The following is an 18,946-nucleotide window of genomic DNA, read 5'->3' as shown; positions in this document are numbered from 1 at the left end:
GCTGAATCTGGGATTAAGTATCTCCTATTCCAAAATACTTACTGCCTACTCCCACTGCTATAGTATGCTGATATCTCCCCCCAACTCCCCAAGCTCTTGGTATTATTACTGACATTTCGTTGTTGTTGCTATTTTTCCCACTTTTTTTTAATTTTCACGATTTAAGACAGGTTTTAGAGTAACAGCCGTGTTAGTCTGTATTCGTAAAAAGAAAAGGAGTACTTGTGGCACCTTAGAGACTAACCAGTTTATTTGAGCATGAGCTTTTGTGCATCCGATGCAAGTGAGCTGTAGCTCACGAAAGCTCATGCTCAAATAAACTGGTTAGTCTCTAAGGTGCCACAAGTACTCCTTTTCTTTTTTCACGATTTAAGAGTTCTCTTACTGCTTTCTAGCATACTTTACTAAGAGCTGCAGTGCTTGATTGAATTGAGGTTCATGGTTAGACTGTGTGATGACATTTGCTCAGTGCCTGCCTGCATTATGTTGATTTTATCTAGTACTGTTATTAGCCCTTTGTTTTAACCCTCAAGAATTAAAATTTATCATGTTCTTCCATCTGACAGAAATAGGCATCTTTCTAAGCACATTCTTCTGTTTCTCCCCATACAAGTTGTGTACTAAAGTTAGTCAACAGTGGGGCCACGAGTTTTCTGGCTTCCAAACAGTGGGCATGAGTTACAGTATTCTTCAGTGTATAGACATATTAGCTGCCAGAAAACTCTTGATATCTATATCCGGGTTACATGTTAAATTCAGAACTTTTTCCATGAAACAAATTTTGACTTCAAGCCAGAATAGGTCCTCCTTTGCAAAAGTGACTATGTACAGAATAACCAATCGCACTGTCTGACGAATTTGCTCTTGTTGCTTTGTATCCAGCAATCTTCCATGAACAACAAAGGAGAGAAATCTGTTGCTGCTCTCCTAGCTGTAGTACCAGGCCAGGAAACCTTTGTCCACCAACCAAAGGTACAGTCTAAGGAGTTCAAGTGCTAACAATGCCATATGTCTTTAAAATTTAAGATAGAATGCTGAGTAAAGTTCCAATCGAAAATATTTAACAAACATTCATCTTAGGCCTCCCAATTTGTTCGCATTTTAATATAACTTTCTGTATGCAGTTTATTATGGATTGCAAATTCATAGTTCACTAAATGAAAGAAGAATGTCACAATTTTCTGTTGAATTAAAGATGTGGAAAATAGTTTGTGCTGAGTTGCAGAGACATGCGTGAATGCTTGCCCTATACAGTATTGTAAGAGCAAACAAATTGTGTTTGCCTTTCTATAATCGGAAACAGATTATCTGTAAATATATTGTTGCTAAACAGTTTTTGCTTTCATTTAATAATATCACAATATGTTGTATAGCCAGTTGAATTTCAAGGGCACCACGTACAAGGATCAGCGGCTAGTGAGTTAGTGAGGAGACCTCCCTACTCACAGCTAAAATGGAATCAATACCCAGATACTGTTGAGCACGAAAGCCTCACAACAGACAATTATTTATTGTCACCCCACTTACCAAGCAGTTCTATCGTGACTGGCCTAATACAGGTAAAATGAGGTTTGTTCTAGTTGCCTTTCCTTAGTCTAATCCAGGAAAACATCATGTGAAGATAGCTAATTCTCCTCCTAAATGTTTATTAAAACCACCATAAATATATCAAAATCACTAAGAACTAAAAAAGTTAGTTTGTGTTCACAACGTTTGCTTAAGAGTAATAATGAGTAATGATCCTACAAATCTTTACTTTGCTGGAGGCCTTGTTCATATGAGTAAGAGTTTATAAGACTGAATTTCTAATTTTATTCTAATCAAGGTCTCCGATCAGTGAAACACACACATTTGTAACATGGGGTATTAAATTGAATACATTCCTCCTAGAGGAAAGCAACCAAGGCCTTTTACAATTTACTCATTTGGGGGGGGATCAGGAGTGTAACGTTCTATTCTGATCTGTTCTTGACAGTGGCACCTGTAACTGCCCAGTACTGTTACAATATATGACGTACTTTAGAGTCCTGAATCAAGGAGAAGAAAAAAAAATCTGTCTGGATCATATTGTCCTGACTTAAATGTCTGGTCTCAGATTCCTGGAATATTGTGCCATCCTTTTCTCCAGAACAGTGTCCTTTACAGTACTGAAGAAACTGGAGGAAAGCCATTTATATGTCTTATTTCCAGAACTGCAACATTGCTAATGCAAATTTTTTTGCTTTTGATTGAAAGTTTTTGACTGGAAATGAGTTCTTCCCATTTAAAATGAAAATGATTATTTTGAAAGATGAATAATATTTTATCAGCTTTATAAAGTTAGTTTTTTCTGAAGTCCCCAGGCTCAAGAAGTCTTACAGAAGATGATCTGAACTTTATTACAAAAGATAATTTTCAAAAGAAATTTGACTTTATTGAAGACGCAATCCCCAGTGCATCTTGTAAGTAAATGTGAAGTAATAGTGACTGACCCCCAGAATGATTATTCTGTCTGAATGTTGTCTTTCCTTCTTTTTTCCCCCCAGCGGCAATGTTGAATTTTACATCATCTTCTCATTCCGATTTTAATTTGGGACTGACACAGTCTACTTCCTGGGAGCCCAACAAGGTGTGAATAGGTTGTTTATTTTAGGTCTCTTTTCCTATAATGGAAATAACAGTAGTATCTAATATGCATATTATATTTTGTTAGATGCCTTTCCTCAAAGTTTTGGAGGAAGAGTTTCATGTAGTTGTAAACAATGTTTTGAGTATTACTGTTTTTTTTTTTTACTGTCTCCCGTTTGTTTCTCTTCCTAACTTAGCTTTACGAATTGCTTCCTTGCATGTAGGTGTTCTCATCAGTGCAGCAGATTCCTTCGTTGAATTCTGATTCTACGTCCCCAACTCCAAGGAGTGAAGAAAATAGGATAGACATACAAGAACAGAAGTTCCTCACATCCAGATGTTTACCAAGTGATAAAGAAAATTCAGCATACTTTTTCAGTGAGAAAAAATATTCTTTATAATTACAGGTTATGCTACTTTTGCCTGCAGAGCTTTGAAGTTCTGTGACACAGAATAAATTCCATTGCATAAACCTGCTACTATATGCTTGGGTCTAGATCCTGAAATGTTCTGAGTGCTTCCTGGCAAATGCCAAGCTCCTTCAACTGTCATTTGTTTCAGGTCTCATGTATGTTTTTGTAAAGTTGTAAATAGCAATTATCTAAAATATCTCGCTGGCCTGGGTAAGTTAATTAGAGCAATGATGTACTCTGTTTTTTCCCGAAATAGTATTTCCTCCAGTAAGAAACTGCAACAAATCAAATGCCTTTTATAATAAGGCATTTAAAAAAAAAAAAAAAGCTGAAAGCCAAGCTTTCACCCTTAGTAATTTTTTTTATTTGCCGGCTTTTAAATTTTCTTCCATTGAACCTACTTTTAGTGACTATATTAACACCTGGACTATTATTTCTTCTCATATTGAATTTGGGCAAAAGGATTCTTGTAATTCCAGAACCTTATTTTTCACATGGGACAATAGTAACTTTGTGGTATTGTTTTATTTCTTGCAAATGTTAAAGCTGCAATCTATAATGTTTTTTGAAAGCATGCTGCTGACCCAGCTATTAGTTCCAAATATTTATTAATAACTGCAGTAGTAGAGGCTATACTGCTTGAGTACTGAAACAATTTTTAGGGAATATAGTTCTTAAGTGCAACTCCTCTAAATTTTTATTTGAAAATAGGAATTTAAATGATGTAAGAATCACATTTGAAATGACTATTTAAGTGCTGGCATTTAGTTTGGTACGATTCAGGGTACACCAGCATGAAGGGCTTGCTGCCTAGGAGGACAGACATGATAAAGTCAAGATGCATGAGGAAATTGGAATATTTTGCTTATTCTGTGTGTCTTTAAAATTAATATGGTGTCTGAAGGATTGGTGCAGCAGGTTGATAAAGACATATTTGCCTTATAGGAATAGAGGAGTCTTTCTCTTCAGGAGATGGCAACCTCTCAAGACTCCCGTCCACACTTAGAACAAGAATGCCACTTATCACTGTTCCTGCCACTGAGGAGATTCCTGACTCAGAAGTTTATTATTCAGGTGTAATTGACTGTGAGGAAGTCCAGCAATCCTTTGGTTCTCCAACAGTCAACTTTTATGACAAGTCAGCATCATTTCCTGTCTGTGCTTTTGGGCCTGAGGACAAGAAGTATGAAACTTCTGTGCCTGTAGAGTGCTTGGAAGAAAGACAAGGGGAGTTTATACAGCCAGTGTTTTCTAATGCAACTTCACAAAACAGACAAAGCAAGTGGCTGAAATATCAAAACACGGCTCAATGTGATTTGATAACTCAAAACAGAGGTGATGTGAAAGTGACTGATTACTTCTGTGCTGACAATGTCTTTGGAATGCCACTTGCTGACACTAGAGAGAGTCAGAGTGATGCCATGAATAAAAGCCTTCCAGACTCTATGCATCTGCAAATGATAAAAGGCATACTTGGTAAACACGGCCGAAATTTTAGCAGCCAAGATTCTGTTTCAGAAGGGAAGATACTTTCTCTGCACTTAAACCAGATTCCTATTGCTGAAGAAGCACAAAAGGTGTTAGGTCAGCTGACTCACCGTGGTGTAATAGGAGGCACCCAGGTGTGTAACTGTTCAAGCAGACTGTGTACACTTACTACATGTTTGATCCACTGGCGATGCATGTCTGGCTGTACTATCCGGAGCAGGTCTTATCAAAAACATCCTTGCAAAATAGTCATGAAAGTTCACCATTCTAAGCACAAAAAACACACCTACTTATCCACACTTTTGATGAAGAAAAGATCAATGACATGTTACTTATGTTTAAAAAAAAGTCCTGGCATGTAAAAACTTGCAAGGCTGAATGGTGTGATATGTTTATTGTTGATAGACAAACATTTTACTGAGCATTCTAACTGCATTTGTCTGATCTCCTTTGGGATATTAGAGCTAAATATTGAACTATTTCCTATATCTTTAGCTGCTGCACAAAGACAGTTTATGGTACAAACATTTTTATTCTGATAACTGTTTTATGACGAACTCCTGACTCATCCACTGCCAGATATAGACTTGTACGCTCTGAATTTTGATGCCGGGGGATGACAAGAAGCCATTTGTGGTGTTATGGTCTTGTCCAGAATTGGCAAGGCCACTTTCAAAAATTGGCTATTCTGATTGAAAACATGTTTGTAGCAAGCACACACATACCAGGTGGAAATAGATAATTCTATAGGCAAATGATATTTAGCTGTACCTATATTTCCTTGTGCATGAACATATGACTTCAGGTGGTCTTTATGAAAATTGTCTCCAAATTTTCTAGGTTTTGTTCCCCTTCAAATTTATTTTTAAATTCATGTTTTCTTCAGAGAAAAGAGCCATTTTTAGTTTGTTTGTTAAAGAAGTTAATGTTTTGAGGGGGGAAATGAACTTGATAGACTATAATGGCTGATTTCATGCTTTTGCAATCTTTAGTGACAGTCAACTTAAAAAAAAGTCACACTTTACCTACTACTGTAGTAAGTGACAGCTAAGGTTACTACAAATGTAAGATTCCATCTGTTTAAAACAAGGTTTGGGTACTTTATCTACATAATACAGTCAAATGCACAGTAAGTTTCATCGTTCCCCTGTATAATTAGTCATTTTCTTCCTGCCTTTGACACAGCAGTGGCAGAAGGAGGGAGGAACATTGGGGAAAATGTGAAAGATAAAAATAAATTAATTTTTTTGTGATTTAAAGTTAATATTTCATAGTTATAGCTTGAGGGTTATGGTTATTAATATAGACTGCTCACAGAAGTAAGAATATTAAGGCTTGAAAAGTATTATTTCAAAATGCAGTAGTTAATTTTCATGAGTTCTCATCCATTTTAGCATTAAAAGCAAACCAATTAGGAGTCATGTATAATAAACTAAGAACTTCTTGAGAAATACAAATAGAGATGTTTGAGTTCGGAACAAAAAGCAGTGTCTAAAACAAGTGAAAAGTGGATTGAATTGGGGAGGAGGGGGACCAAAAACAAAAGTCTTACAGTTTACACATCAAGAAAATAGATGTTTGAGAATTGGTGAAAATATTTGTTTCCAGGTACAAACCTGGCAGGCCATATTTCAGCCCCCAGATAATAAGGTATATACACAATGAAATGCCGAAAAGTCTTCTGAACTGTAGAAGTGAAACTAGTTTTGCTGTAGTGCAGAAATTGTACTTATCATGGATTGAGTGGAATTCATCTGTGTGCTAAGAACTGTACCATGTCTATGCCTCATTTCCACTAAAGCTCTCAAAATAGCACTTAGATTGTGCGTAGACTTTGTGCAGGCCCTCAGTACAGGGGTGAACTTCACTTTGTTTAGCATACTGGAAGTGAACATGTTAGTACTGTGTAAAGTGCTGTCCAAAGCCCCAGTACTGCAAACTTGTATGTGCTTATCTTTACACACGTGGGTAAAGGTGAAGGTGAATCGGACCACTTTTGCATATCAGTTAGGAATCAAAATTCCTCCCATTCGGGATTACTTATTTTATAAAAAGAATAAGGGAGAATCAGGGTTTGGCAAGGCTTTTTAATGCCTCATTTTGTTACTTTGCAGGATATATCTATCTCTGAGCTGTCTTTTCCGAGTGGGGATAAAGTAAAATGTACTAATCTTCCTAAAAGGCAGACATATATACCTACTGTGTTTCAGTCTTATGTTCATTACAAACAGATCTTTACAGCTGCTTTGACAGGTATGGCTGACATCTGTTGGAAACTATAATAAAAAAAAATTACAACCTATTAATTTATTTCTAAAATTTCACAAAGTGAAGAAGTGGTATCCATGTTATGTTAATATTAGATTTCTATCTATCTGTTTTGGCACCCGACTGGCTCTCCTGGCCACACACCTTAATTCTGACATATACTTAGTTATGGTTGAGACTATTAGGCTCCTCTGCCTCTTCACTCCTTGACCATTTATTTAAAGAACGTCATATGCCATGTCGTGATATATGTAGCTTTGCTCAAAGTAGTGCGTTTTCATGGTGGGGAACAGTAACTTCTATCTGATTTGACTGTGTCTTAGTTACTCTGACAACAGTGGGTTCAGACTGATTGCTGTTTTTATCCAATTTTTCAAAAAAAACAGACTAAGGGCGAAATTCACCTCTGTGCTGTTGTCTAGCCCAAGGCCCACATACCACTTAAGTCCCACATCAAAATTTGTACTTAACTTTTTTCAAGTACAATCATTTTAATATGTAAATCCTTCAATTTACACACCTAAATGGGACTTGTGGAAATAAGGTAGTTGGAACTAAATTTCTAATTGTTCACACTCAGAAGATGCAAAAAGAAAAGGAGTACTTGTGGCATCTTAGAGACTAACCAATTTATTTAAGCATAAGCTTTCGTGAGCTACAGCTCACTTCATCGGAGCTGTAGCTCACGAAAGCTTATGCTCAGATAAATGTGTTAGTCTCTAAGATGCCACAAGTACTCCTTTTCTTTTTGCGAATACAGACTAACACGACTGTTACTCTGAAACCACTCAGAAGATGGTATCATATTTAGAGGTCAGGTTTACACCTTTGAAAAATTGGCCTTCTAGATTTGAGGTTGATAGTAACAAATTCAGATGCATTTGTTTACTTAATTTATGTACACAAGTATTATTTAACGGTAATCTTAATCCCCCTTTCTCTTTTTTATGTAAAGAGCAATTAAACATATTGCTTTTTGAGCTGTCACAAAGGCTACACAAGGCTCTTTCCAAAGTGAACACATCATTTTGCACTTCAGTGAAAGATGGTCAAGAGGAAAGGAAGGAAAACTGTGTTCCACTTTGCAATCACAAGTATCCGGCAAAGCTTGTTATGGTTAAAAAAGAAGGTCAAAATAAGGTGCTGTTTCTTTTTTATGGTACTTAGATTATATTCTGTTAACACTTACAAATTAAAATGGATTACAATATTGTGAAGATCAGTGTTAGTATCAATTTAATTATTAATACATCTTCATCTATAAACATTTTATTTACACACATATGTAGTTAAGTTGAGACTTGAGTTTCTAAATCTATAAATTTGCTAAATATCAGATTCTGTGGATAGTGGTGAAACACAGTTAGTACACAATTACAGAAATGAGTATTCTGGGAAGCTGCTTGGTTTTCCAACAGGTTTATGGAGCATACTGAAAAAGCAGATTTGTTCTCTTATACGAATAGCATGCAATATGGGCTAGCAAATTTACAGATTTTCATTTTCAAAATATAATTTGTATGACTTATCTTTGTTCTAGGGTCGCCTTTTTTATACCTGTGATGCCCCAAAAGCTGACCAGTGTAAGTTTTTCAAGTGGATAGAAGAAGTGAACCCAGGACAGCTAAAATCCAGACCCAGTCTAGTGCTTCATGATATAAAGAGTATTGGAGCTTACCTCAGATGTCAAAAGATTTCTATCTATGAGGAATGCCAGCTTTTGGTGAGGTATAGTGGAGTACAAAATATACTTCATATGGCACTATAAGAGTTAACATTTGTAAATACCCAGGTATAAATGTTCTGCTGCTGTAATCCCATTAACCTCAGTGGAATTATACCAGCAGAGAATCTGGCCCACGTTCACCATCTTTTCTAATGAGATAATGATTCTGTGGGGAAATTTTCAGAAGTTCAGACTGAGAAAGATACTGTCAGTATCAGAACTTTGCTTTCTTCATCAGTCTTGTGAAAATGTTATTGCATACCTGCTATCTGATAAATCATTTAAGCCCCTTCTGATTGTCATTTGTTACCATTAGTGTAACTTTTCCCATAAATACATTCTGTTGAGCAGGATTTGACAAAAATCCACTCAATAAAGCCAAATTGGAAATGTTCTTTGGTAAGCATGCTTACTAGTCAGTTTCTCCAGAATTTAAGCTTCCATCTTTGGTGGATAATCAGCTGAACAGAGCTCTCAGTGGGATGCTATGGCCAGAAGAGCTGCATCAGGGATGCATAAACAGGGCAGCTTGAGTAGGAGTAGAGAGGTAGCAAAGAAAAACTTCTGAATGTTAACATGAATCTACAACAAAGTGTAGCAATAAAGGTGTGAATTGCCTGAATCCCAGATCTTTGCCCTAGCAGTGTGACTATGGTGGGACAAGTAAAATTCCACCTCAGTTTATTGCATTTTCTATTTAACAGCTCTGCTACAAGTGCTCTCTCCATTAAAGTGATTAAAATGGGATAATTCACTAGCCAGCAACTTGCTGCAGCCTCTTCACCAGATAAGAATTTCCAGTGTTGACTGGGTGACTAATAGTGGTATATTGAGCTTTTCATTTTCAGAACAATAAGTTCATTGTGGCCCAGCTTGGTAGTAACTAAAAATCATTACCATTTGAAACTCCACCTGGCCATTTGCCAATGGTGAATGTGAAACTTTCCCTAACAAGTTGTGGGGGTCTAAGCCATACATTTTTGCAGAGCTCACACTGTCAATTTAAAAACAAAAAAAAAAAAACCAACCGAAAACTAGTCCTCCTGGCTTTGGAGATAAACTTCCTGATGTTAACTGAAGGTAAAAAATGACTCTATGGTGTTTTCTGAGTCAGCAGACAGCCAACTCTAGTGCTTTCACAGCAGTCCATTTAAAATCCTGCAGGCAATTGTCAAAGTTTCATGCTGCTGCTGCAATTTATGGGCAGCAGCAGAGGCAGCTGCTCAGGAAGCTCATGGTTACTCTACAGGTAAAATGTATAGGTTTGATAATGGATAGAAAATTAGTAAGGCTAGTCTTGAAACAAATCATTTTAAGTGAAAAATATTTTCCATTTTTGTAGAAATTGCAAAATGCTTAAAGTTTTCCAAACAGCTCTAAAAATTAGGCTTAATATGTCATGCGTTCCTTGCTACTGAAGTCGTATAGCAGAGGAAAACAAATTTAAACACTAAATGTTTGTGTTCTCGAAGTTAATGCTTTCATATTCAGCTACACAACTAATAGCAAAGGGGAAAAATGTTTTACATTCCCATTTCTTGCCTGGTTAAGTAGGTGGGAAGGTAAGAAAGTATTTCTTAGTAGGTATAAATGTTTCATAAACTCTTCAAAGGAGAGAAAAGACTGAAAAAAATCATTAAAATCTTTTCATATTTTTGCTGTTATTTGACAAGACTAATTTGTTTCTTATGGTGAATCAGAAATCTGCAAGGTTTTTGCTTAGATTACATGCTGACTCTCGAAGTAATATGATTTTTTTTAAAAAAAACAGAAGAGCCTTTGATGTTCAAAGAAAACATTGTAGTAAGCTAAAGAAATCAATGATTGCAAATGACAGATTTGATGGGGATTCTAAAAGCAAGTTATATCTTAAATTGAGCAGAAAGGAATACTCCTCTGTGTACAGCAAAGGTAAGTGAATCTGAGTATCTCAGTGTCAGGTCTAATACAGGTTCCTGTTTTGTCTCTAAAGTGATCTTCTAAAGCATTTATCACAGAAGAGAAAAACCTCAAATCCATCAATCCTGGCAAGCAATGACGCTTAGTTCTGATTTTAGAAAGGTAGCTAGATGTATTGTCAGCTTTTGCTTTTGTAATCATGAACATTGAAAACCATGTTCAGAAAAATAGAAAGTGAATGTTGTACAAAGTAAAAATATTTAATATAAGCTTATGTGATTTTATAGTATTTATGGTCTACAGACATGCCACCTTGGGCTGTGATTTTGTTAGATTTAGCAAGCTATGTAGAGTCAGGAATGGTCAGTATTTGAATGGAGAGCCTTTAAGAAAAGCTCAGGTCATAGAAATTAGTGTAGGTTATTCAATAGGTATCACTCTTCTCTCTGAACTGGTTCTGACCTAATGACCCATTGCCGTGTTAGGGATTAGTGTTCTGCGAGAGGAACTGTCAATGTAGACGTTTAATGTAAAAAAAAAAAAAAAAAAAAAAAAAAAACCTCCAAGGTTCTTGACCACTGTGGTCATTAAAGAACTTTTCACAAGATTAAGGAAGTTGTCTGCCCTAGTGCTACAATCATATTCCATTTTTTATAGTTACATCCTGCCTACCTAAAGTTCTCTGCAGTTTCATTTGGAAAAGGTATTTTTCACTTCTTGATTTAAATTTAGTGTTGTAGTCCTCTGTCTGACAGCTACTGCATTCCACTCGAGTGGCTGCACTTCAGTGGTAGATGAGGTGATTCTCATATCTACATAATTTATGCACTTTGAGATTTTTCTAATTGAAAGGTAGAATATAACTATGGGACAATTCAGAAGTGTACATGCACATTTGCCTCTGCGCACACTAGGTACATCAGTATCTGAAGTGTAGGTTTGCATTTACAGAGAGATACTGAAACTCTGTGTGGACAAACCTCTGACTTGCATACACTGAAGTACTTTGTGCCAGAACTGAGTGTGGGCAACTATGTGCCTATACCTGCACAGTTCAGAAAACTTGACTTTTAACACAATTCATAATCCCCCTTTCTATGTTCTCCATTATATGGCGAATTGAGAATGTAATTACATTTTACTCTCATAATGTATGGCAAAGAATTTATAGAGCTTTTGCAGGCTTCATCCTGCATCACTCTTTTCTGCCAGCACAGTACCCTTTAAGGGAGCAGAGGAAAATGTTGGTCTACCATACAAAACTAAGGACCAGATTTTGACAGCCTAAACCATGATGAGTAGCACCTTACTTACGAAGTTATACCTCATTGGGACTACATGTGGACTAAAGTATTATCCAGCATTACTAAGGCTATGTCTACACTGACACTTTCGTTGTTAAAACTTTTGTCGCTCAGGGGTGTGACAAAAGTTTTAATGACGAAAAGCACCAGTGTGGACAGCACTTCGTTGGCAGGAGTGACTGCCCCTCGCTGGAGGTGGTTTTATTGTGTCACTGGGAGAGCTCTTTCCTGTGGATAAGGAGTGGCTACACAGCGCACCTTACAACAGTGTAGCTGCAGTGACACAGCTGCACCATTGTAAGGTGCACAGCATAGACATAGCCTAAAGGTATCAGAATCTAGCGTGAAGAGGATTTTTTGTGTTTAGTGTTTTACTGTTCTTTAGCAAAATAGCTGCTAAGTATAATTGTAATCTGGTTTAGTGGCTGGCAATGATTACTGTTCTTTTAAACAATTTGTCTGAAATCCAAATAGTGTGAAAAGCATTAAAAAAATGTTTTAGATTAGTCGGAAGTCACTTGATACTAGTTACCATAGGGAAAAACCTTTAGTACATTAGTTGTGTGCTTACTGTAATTCATGGTAAGTAAAGAAGGTATTAAGAAGCTTGTGAATTATCTGATGACTCCCCTTTCAAATGACTGTACCAACAAATCTTTTAAATTTTGTACTACCTTCCCCCTCTTTATTTTAAAGAGTATTAATGGCTTAATTTGCAAAATAATGAATGTTAAGTTTTTTTAAAAGCCTGCAATAGCAGAAACTTAAGTGAAATAAATTGATCTATTGTTTTGACAGATGACCTTTGGGTTGTTTCAAAGACTCTATACTTTGAATCCCTGGACACTTTCATTGCATGTAGTGCTTTCTTTGGACCATCATCTAGCAATGAAGTTGAATTATTGCCTCTTAAAGGCTATTATCCCTCAAATTGGTGCTCAAATAGTAAGTTTTATCCCAAAGAATTGTTTAATACATTAATAGACCAATACTTATGAGAAGTATCTGAGTAGGGATGAGGAATAGGGTGACTATTTCTCAAACGTTATTATGAATTATTTTTTGATTATCCAACTGTGCAAAGTATTATTTTCAGGTCAGTCATTTAAACAATTCCTTACTGGTTGAGCAATGAGCAGCTGAAGAAGTTAAGGGCCCATAAGGCAAAGTGGTAGACAGTGACTATCTCACCAGTTACAACTGAGGAAGTATGTCATTAGTGTTTTAAGAACTTGCTAGGTAAAATGTAATTTTACATAATAAAGTTTGGAGTTATTTAATCTATTCTGACAGGTTTCAGAGTAGCAGCCGTGGTAGTCTGTGTCCGCAAAAAGAAAAAGGAGGACTTGTGGCACCTTAGAGACTAACAAATTTATTTGAGCATAAGCTTTCGTGAGCTACAGCTCACTTCATCGATGAAGAGCTGTAGCTCACGAAAGCTTATGCTCAAATAAATTTGTTAGTCTCTAAGGTGCCACAAGTCCTCCTTTTCTTTTAATCTATTCTGCGGCTCAGCTGATCTTCCGTCCTGTGTTGTTATATTCCCACACCCTGGTACACCTTAAAAATCAAAGTGTTTGGAATGTTCAGAAAAATAAAGTTGGATAAATTTTTAAAGGGCTTTCAGTTTTGAGTTATTTTTGTAAATGTTTCGGAAAGTGAACACTGCCAGTAGAGAGAGAGTTGGAGTTGTTTTGTGACACAGTGACATTTATTATTTGCCAAATATTTCAAAAGTAAATTAGTGCTATCTTCCTTCTTTTAGTTTTGTTCTTCTCCCCTCCACCCCAGCCTCATTTTAGACCCACTCATTATCAGTTTGTTATATTTTGTGGTGGTATTTTGGAAAGTGATACTAGGGGGTTTGGAGCATTGCTTGACCAGAGGGAAGTGGGTGCTAGAGCAGAGGCGGTCCTACAGAGAAACGCAAGGAACAGCCAAACACGGGGGAAAGCTTATGTTGAGGATTATGGTTTTTGGTTGCTGGAGTTACAAATAAGCCAAGGAGGAAGTAAGTAGGAACTCTTTGTAGTGCAGCGTATGTTCTTTATGGAGCAGGATAGAGGCCTACACCTGTTGACACTATTTTGATACAACTTTAAGAGTTTACACAAATACAAAGAATTCAAGAGTTATGTTTTCAATAGCTTTGTTAACACAGGTACACTGCACATGCTTTATATACCAAGTTACTCATTTAATAGACTGAAGATTAAGAAGAAATATCACTGTGCATATGTGCAATGTGGCCAAGCAAACATTTCTATCATAGCCAAAAGAAAAAAGAAAAGGAGTACTTGTGGCACCTTAGAGACTAACCAGTTTATTTGAGCATGAGCTTTCGTGAGCTACAGCTCACTTCATCGGATGCATAGCATATCGTGGAAACTGCAGAAGACATTATATACACACAGAGACCATGAAACAAAACTTCCTCCCACCCCACTGTCCTGCTGGTAACAGCTTATCTAAAGTGATCATCAGGGAGGGCCATTTCCAGCACAAATCCAGGTTCTCTCACCCTTCCCCCCCCCCCCCCCCACAGACACACATACAAACTCACTCTCCTGCTGGTAATAGCCCATCCCTCTTTGAAACCTCTCTTTATAATGCGCATGATAATCAAGGTGGGTCATTTCCAGCACTAATCCAGGTTTTCTCACCACCACCCCCCCCCCCAACACACACACCCCCCTCCAAAAACCACACACCCAAACTCACTCTCCTGCTGGCAATAGCTCATCTTACAATGTGCACAGCAATAATCCAAGTTTTTCCTACAAACCCCCCCCCAAGACGTTCTGGTTAAACTTGGATTATTGCTGTGCACATTGTAAGATGAGCTATTGCCAGCAGGAGAGTGAGTTTGTGTGTGTGGTTTTTGGAGGGGGGGGTGTGTGTGTGGGGGGGGGGGTGGTGAGAAAACCTGGATTAGTGCTGGAAATGACCCACCTTGATTATCATGCGCATTATAAAGAGAGGTTTCAAAGAGGGATGGGCTATTACCAGCAGGAGAGTGAGTTTGTATGTGTGTCTGTGGGGGGGGGGGGAAGGGTGAGAAAACCTGGATTTGTGCTGGAAATGGCCCTCCCTGATGATCACTTTAGATAAGCTGTTACCAGCAGGACAGTGGGGTGGGAGGAAGTTTTGTTTCATGGTCTCTGTGTGTATATAATGTCTTCTGCAGTTTCCACGATATGCTATGCATCCGATGAAGTGAGCTGTAGCTCACGAAAGCTCATGCTCAAATAAACTGGTTAGTCTCTAAGGTGCCACAAGTACTCCTTTTCTTTTTTCTTTTTACGAATACAGACTAACACGGCTGTTACTCTGAAACCTATCATAGCCAGGTGCCCAAAATTCAACGGGAGTTTTGCGTGGAGTGAGAACCACAGGATTGGGCCCTTAACTCTTCCATTCCCTGACTATTGTGTCTAGCTTTGCAATTTTAATGTTTTAGTATAAGGTTTCACATTTATTTTCCTTTTAGATTTTAAAACGAGAAAAAACCCTATCTGTGGCATTGAAATAGGGCTATTTCATACTACTTTGGTCAATTACAAAGCTGAAAACCCTAATGGAGATGTTAAATTAAGCACAGGGCCGGCTCTAGGATTTTTGCTGCCCCAAGGAAAAGATTTGCCTCCCCAAGCTCTGAGAGCGCAACTGCCCAAGAAAAAAAAAAAGAAAAGAAAAGAAAAGGGTGGCCGGAATGCTGCCCCTGGAATTGTGCCGCCCCAAGCATGTGCTTGCTTTGCTGGTGCCCAGAGCCAGTCCTGATTAAGCATGTCTAAAGAGACTTTTAAATAGCTTATAATGTTATTGTAAGACACTAGATTTAAAAAACAAATTTTTCTTCATGGAGGTCTAGCTACATAAACTTGAAATGTTAAGGTTTAGCTATTTTTGTATTATCCATATGCAACAACGTTTACATTTTCCCATAATAAAAAGTAGTTCTTCCTTCCCATTTGGCTAATTCAGAAAAGCTTAATGAATTTTTTAGTTCTTAAACACTTTTGAGCTGAAACCAAACACAAAATGTTTTTCCATCATTTCAGACTGCAGAAAGACTAAAGTAAAAATAGGTGTTGTGACTTTAATTGCAGCATTCATTACTGCAGAAAAATGGAACAACTTTCAGGTCTTGTGTGGGCTATTGTCAGAAGACATTGGAAGATGCTTAAATGTGAACTTTTGTTTTTGTTATCTTCCCATCATTTTATTGTAGTTTTCGTTGGGTAAAGTTTTTCATTGCATAGTTTGTAAAATACACCTCAGATGGAGTCTATAGTAGTAAGGTAGGCACTAAAAATAATCTGCAAACTAAGGATATGTCTACACTGCAGTTAGACACCATGGCTGGCCCGTGCCAGTTGACTTGAGGTAAGGGGCTGTTTAAATGCAGTTTAGGCTTGGCTGGGACCCTCACACCTCGCAGGGGCCTAGAGCCTGAATTCCAGCCGGAGCCCAAACATCAACACTGCAGTTGGACAGCCACTTAGTCCGAGCCTCATGAGCATGAGTCACCTGGCACAGGCCAGCTGCAGGTGTCTAATTGTGGTATAGATATACCCTGAGTTTAATTGTTCTGCACAAACACCACCACCACATTCTAAAAAGAACAAGCTATTTAGCTGACCAAAGATTGCAGGCTATGTATTGTAATTCATGCTTTGAAAGAAAACTCCACCTATAAGATTTACAAAATGGAAATGAAGCTGGTCTATTGATGAACAAATAATACTTTAAAAGTTCATCTCCTAAACTCCGTAGCCAATGAAATAATTTCCTTAAAATATTAGAGGAAATGCTGAGATTTTGTATCCAGGTTTCCATCCCTGAAGGATTTTCATGCCAGAACTAGAAATCCCTCAAAATAATGGGCTTAAAGGACATTCTCATTGATCTTTTGCTCTAGAATCATAGGTTAGACATTGTAAAGTCCTCAGTTTGGCTTCCATTACAACAGGGAAAGTTATTTACTCAACATTAGAAATAAATTACTAGACTGTTTTCTGTGGCTGATTATACTTTGTAACCTGCTTTGTAATCTTTCCAGTGATTGTTTATGCCTTGCTGGTTTGTAATGCTAGCACTGAGCTCACAACTTTGAGAAATATGCTGGAGTACTTCAATCCAGCTACTCTACCACTAATGAAATACCTACTAGAAATGTAAGTATAAGTAACCTCTGTGCTTGCACACTGTCTCGTGTGTGTTATATATATGTGACAGGAACAAGCAAGCTTTCATTTGTGTGTTCTGGACAAAAAGTAAGTGTGAAAAAAAAAGCTGGAAAATGTGGAACTATAAATCAAGTATAGTTAGCACCTACTGTCACACTTCAGTTTTCATTAATCTATGATGCAAGTAATTCCTTGCTTAAATCTCATTCAAGGGTTTGAAGTATTTGTTTAGATTTACATACACCTGTGCCCCACCTCTTGTAACTTGGAGATTAATATTAGACTTCTTAATGATTTCTGGATTGTGAAACTTTATAATACAAGTTTAATGTCAAAGTCAGTAACCATACTAATTTAATGGGAACAGCCTTTATATTCCATTAATTAATCTTCCAGTATTTCCTCCCTACATTTGTAACATAGGAACAAATTCATGCCAAAGGTAAAAAATGTTCTGAGTAGTCACAAAGTAATTGTTCAGTGTATAAGATAATTGCAATGATCTCATTAAAGTTATCATTCACATGTATAATGACTTGTTTAACCATATGGAAATATAGACCTCTAATAATAAACTTATAAACCACATGTACAGTACAAATGCATAGATATGCAAACTTGTTTGCCACACATTTCAGATAACTATCCTTCACTCAAGAGAAGTGTCAGAAAAAGCATGCAAGACTAAGAAATCACAGGAAGATTAGATTTAAAATATATATTAGATTTAAAATATATATTCCCTGGGGGGAAAGAAGGGGGGGGGGAGGAAAGAGAGCCAATCTAACAGCTATAACCCTAGACTCATGAGGTGGCTTGTATTGATAAGCATACCAGTAACTTTTAAAACTTCGTGAGATTATGTTTAGCAAACAGAAATCTTTGGCCCAGATAAGCAGTGAGGGTATGGTTTATTTAAAAAAAAATAAAAAGGACAGTGGGCTTTTTAAACCAAATTGATATTTAGATTATTTGTAACAGAATATGAAAATATTTGGCAGCCATATACAGATTTACTATATTTCAAAATAGAAGGAAGTTCAGAAAAACAATGTATGAATTTGGGATTATATTTAAATATACAGAGATGAAAGTGAAAATATTTTCTCCTTTTTTACTTGAAAATCTGGTGAAAGTAAGTCAAAACTACAGTACACTTTGATTCCCTCCCCTTAGAGCAGCAATTTTACATGTATGTACGCACACCTAAAATCATGTTTATAAGTTACGTATAGATGCATTGTGTTGCAAATGGTCTGAATCTACTGATCTGTCAACTCTTGTGTTTCTTAGGCCTTTCAAAGTTGAACATGCTAACAGAGTCAACAAAAGAAAATTTATTCCGCCAGCTTTAAATACCAAGAGCACAATGATGTGTGGACTTCTCAGTCCAGAAGTAACACTGGGATTGGCCAGAAAGATGATCCAGATATTCCAGCTGAACCCAGATCAAGCTTCAGCACTGATTCAGATAGCTCAGATGATGGCATCACCTGAAAACGATGCACAAATGGAAAAACAGGCCTTCCCTATCACAATCATACATGGTAAAAAGCAAATAAAATCATGAAGTTACAGCCCTTATTTTTGACTGATCCTTTGAGCCCCTTTACTGTATACACAAGCACCCAAAGAGATGCTAGATGACTTGATCTGTGTAAGAATACAAGTTGACTTGATGCTATTGTTAGTGGAATATTCATATCTAAATTCTTTAAATGCTAACATAATAGATTGTACAGTTATCATAGGCTCCACTCCATTTGCAATACCCCATAGTGCAGGATATCCTTATGCCCAGTTTAATGCTGGTTAATCTCAAAGTGAACCAAGTGGAAGTTACTGGAAGCCCCTATACATGGAATGTCTTTCTTCAGCTGGTTTACAAAACTACTGCCCTCTTCTCTTGCAAATCTTTCTTGAAGATCCACTTCTTCCATGAGGCCTACAGGAAACATGCTGATTAAGGCTTTGATTCCATTTCAGGATTATCAGCACAGTCACCTGTGCCCTTGCAGCATCCCACTAAATTCTGTAGGACTTTGCATGAAC

The 18,946-nt window shown here is 37.1% G+C and overlaps 1 protein-coding gene across 1 annotated transcript in view; it reads left to right on the top strand.

Moving 5' to 3' along the window:
• The window catches only part of ZGRF1 (zinc finger GRF-type containing 1), a 52,499-nt gene that overhangs the window by 14,653 nt on the left and 18,900 nt on the right, over positions 1 to 18,946 (top strand). Inside the window, exons 9-21 of the mRNA XM_074950752.1 lie at positions 883 to 972; positions 1,374 to 1,559; positions 2,336 to 2,441; positions 2,526 to 2,608; positions 2,832 to 2,985; positions 3,966 to 4,642; positions 6,623 to 6,761; positions 7,732 to 7,916; positions 8,317 to 8,504; positions 10,274 to 10,413; positions 12,504 to 12,650; positions 16,768 to 16,882; positions 18,188 to 18,441. Coding sequence (XP_074806853.1) covers positions 883 to 972; positions 1,374 to 1,559; positions 2,336 to 2,441; positions 2,526 to 2,608; positions 2,832 to 2,985; positions 3,966 to 4,642; positions 6,623 to 6,761; positions 7,732 to 7,916; positions 8,317 to 8,504; positions 10,274 to 10,413; positions 12,504 to 12,650; positions 16,768 to 16,882; positions 18,188 to 18,441 — 2,464 coding nt within the window. The remainder of the gene's footprint in view (positions 1 to 882; positions 973 to 1,373; positions 1,560 to 2,335; positions 2,442 to 2,525; positions 2,609 to 2,831; positions 2,986 to 3,965; positions 4,643 to 6,622; positions 6,762 to 7,731; positions 7,917 to 8,316; positions 8,505 to 10,273; positions 10,414 to 12,503; positions 12,651 to 16,767; positions 16,883 to 18,187; positions 18,442 to 18,946) is intronic.

This window comes from Natator depressus, chromosome 4 (assembly GCF_965152275.1).
Source record: "Natator depressus isolate rNatDep1 chromosome 4, rNatDep2.hap1, whole genome shotgun sequence".
Classification (NCBI taxonomy): domain Eukaryota; kingdom Metazoa; phylum Chordata; order Testudines; family Cheloniidae; genus Natator; species Natator depressus.
Note: the sequence above shows the minus strand (reverse complement) of the source record. Positions and strands in the feature narration are given on the sequence as shown.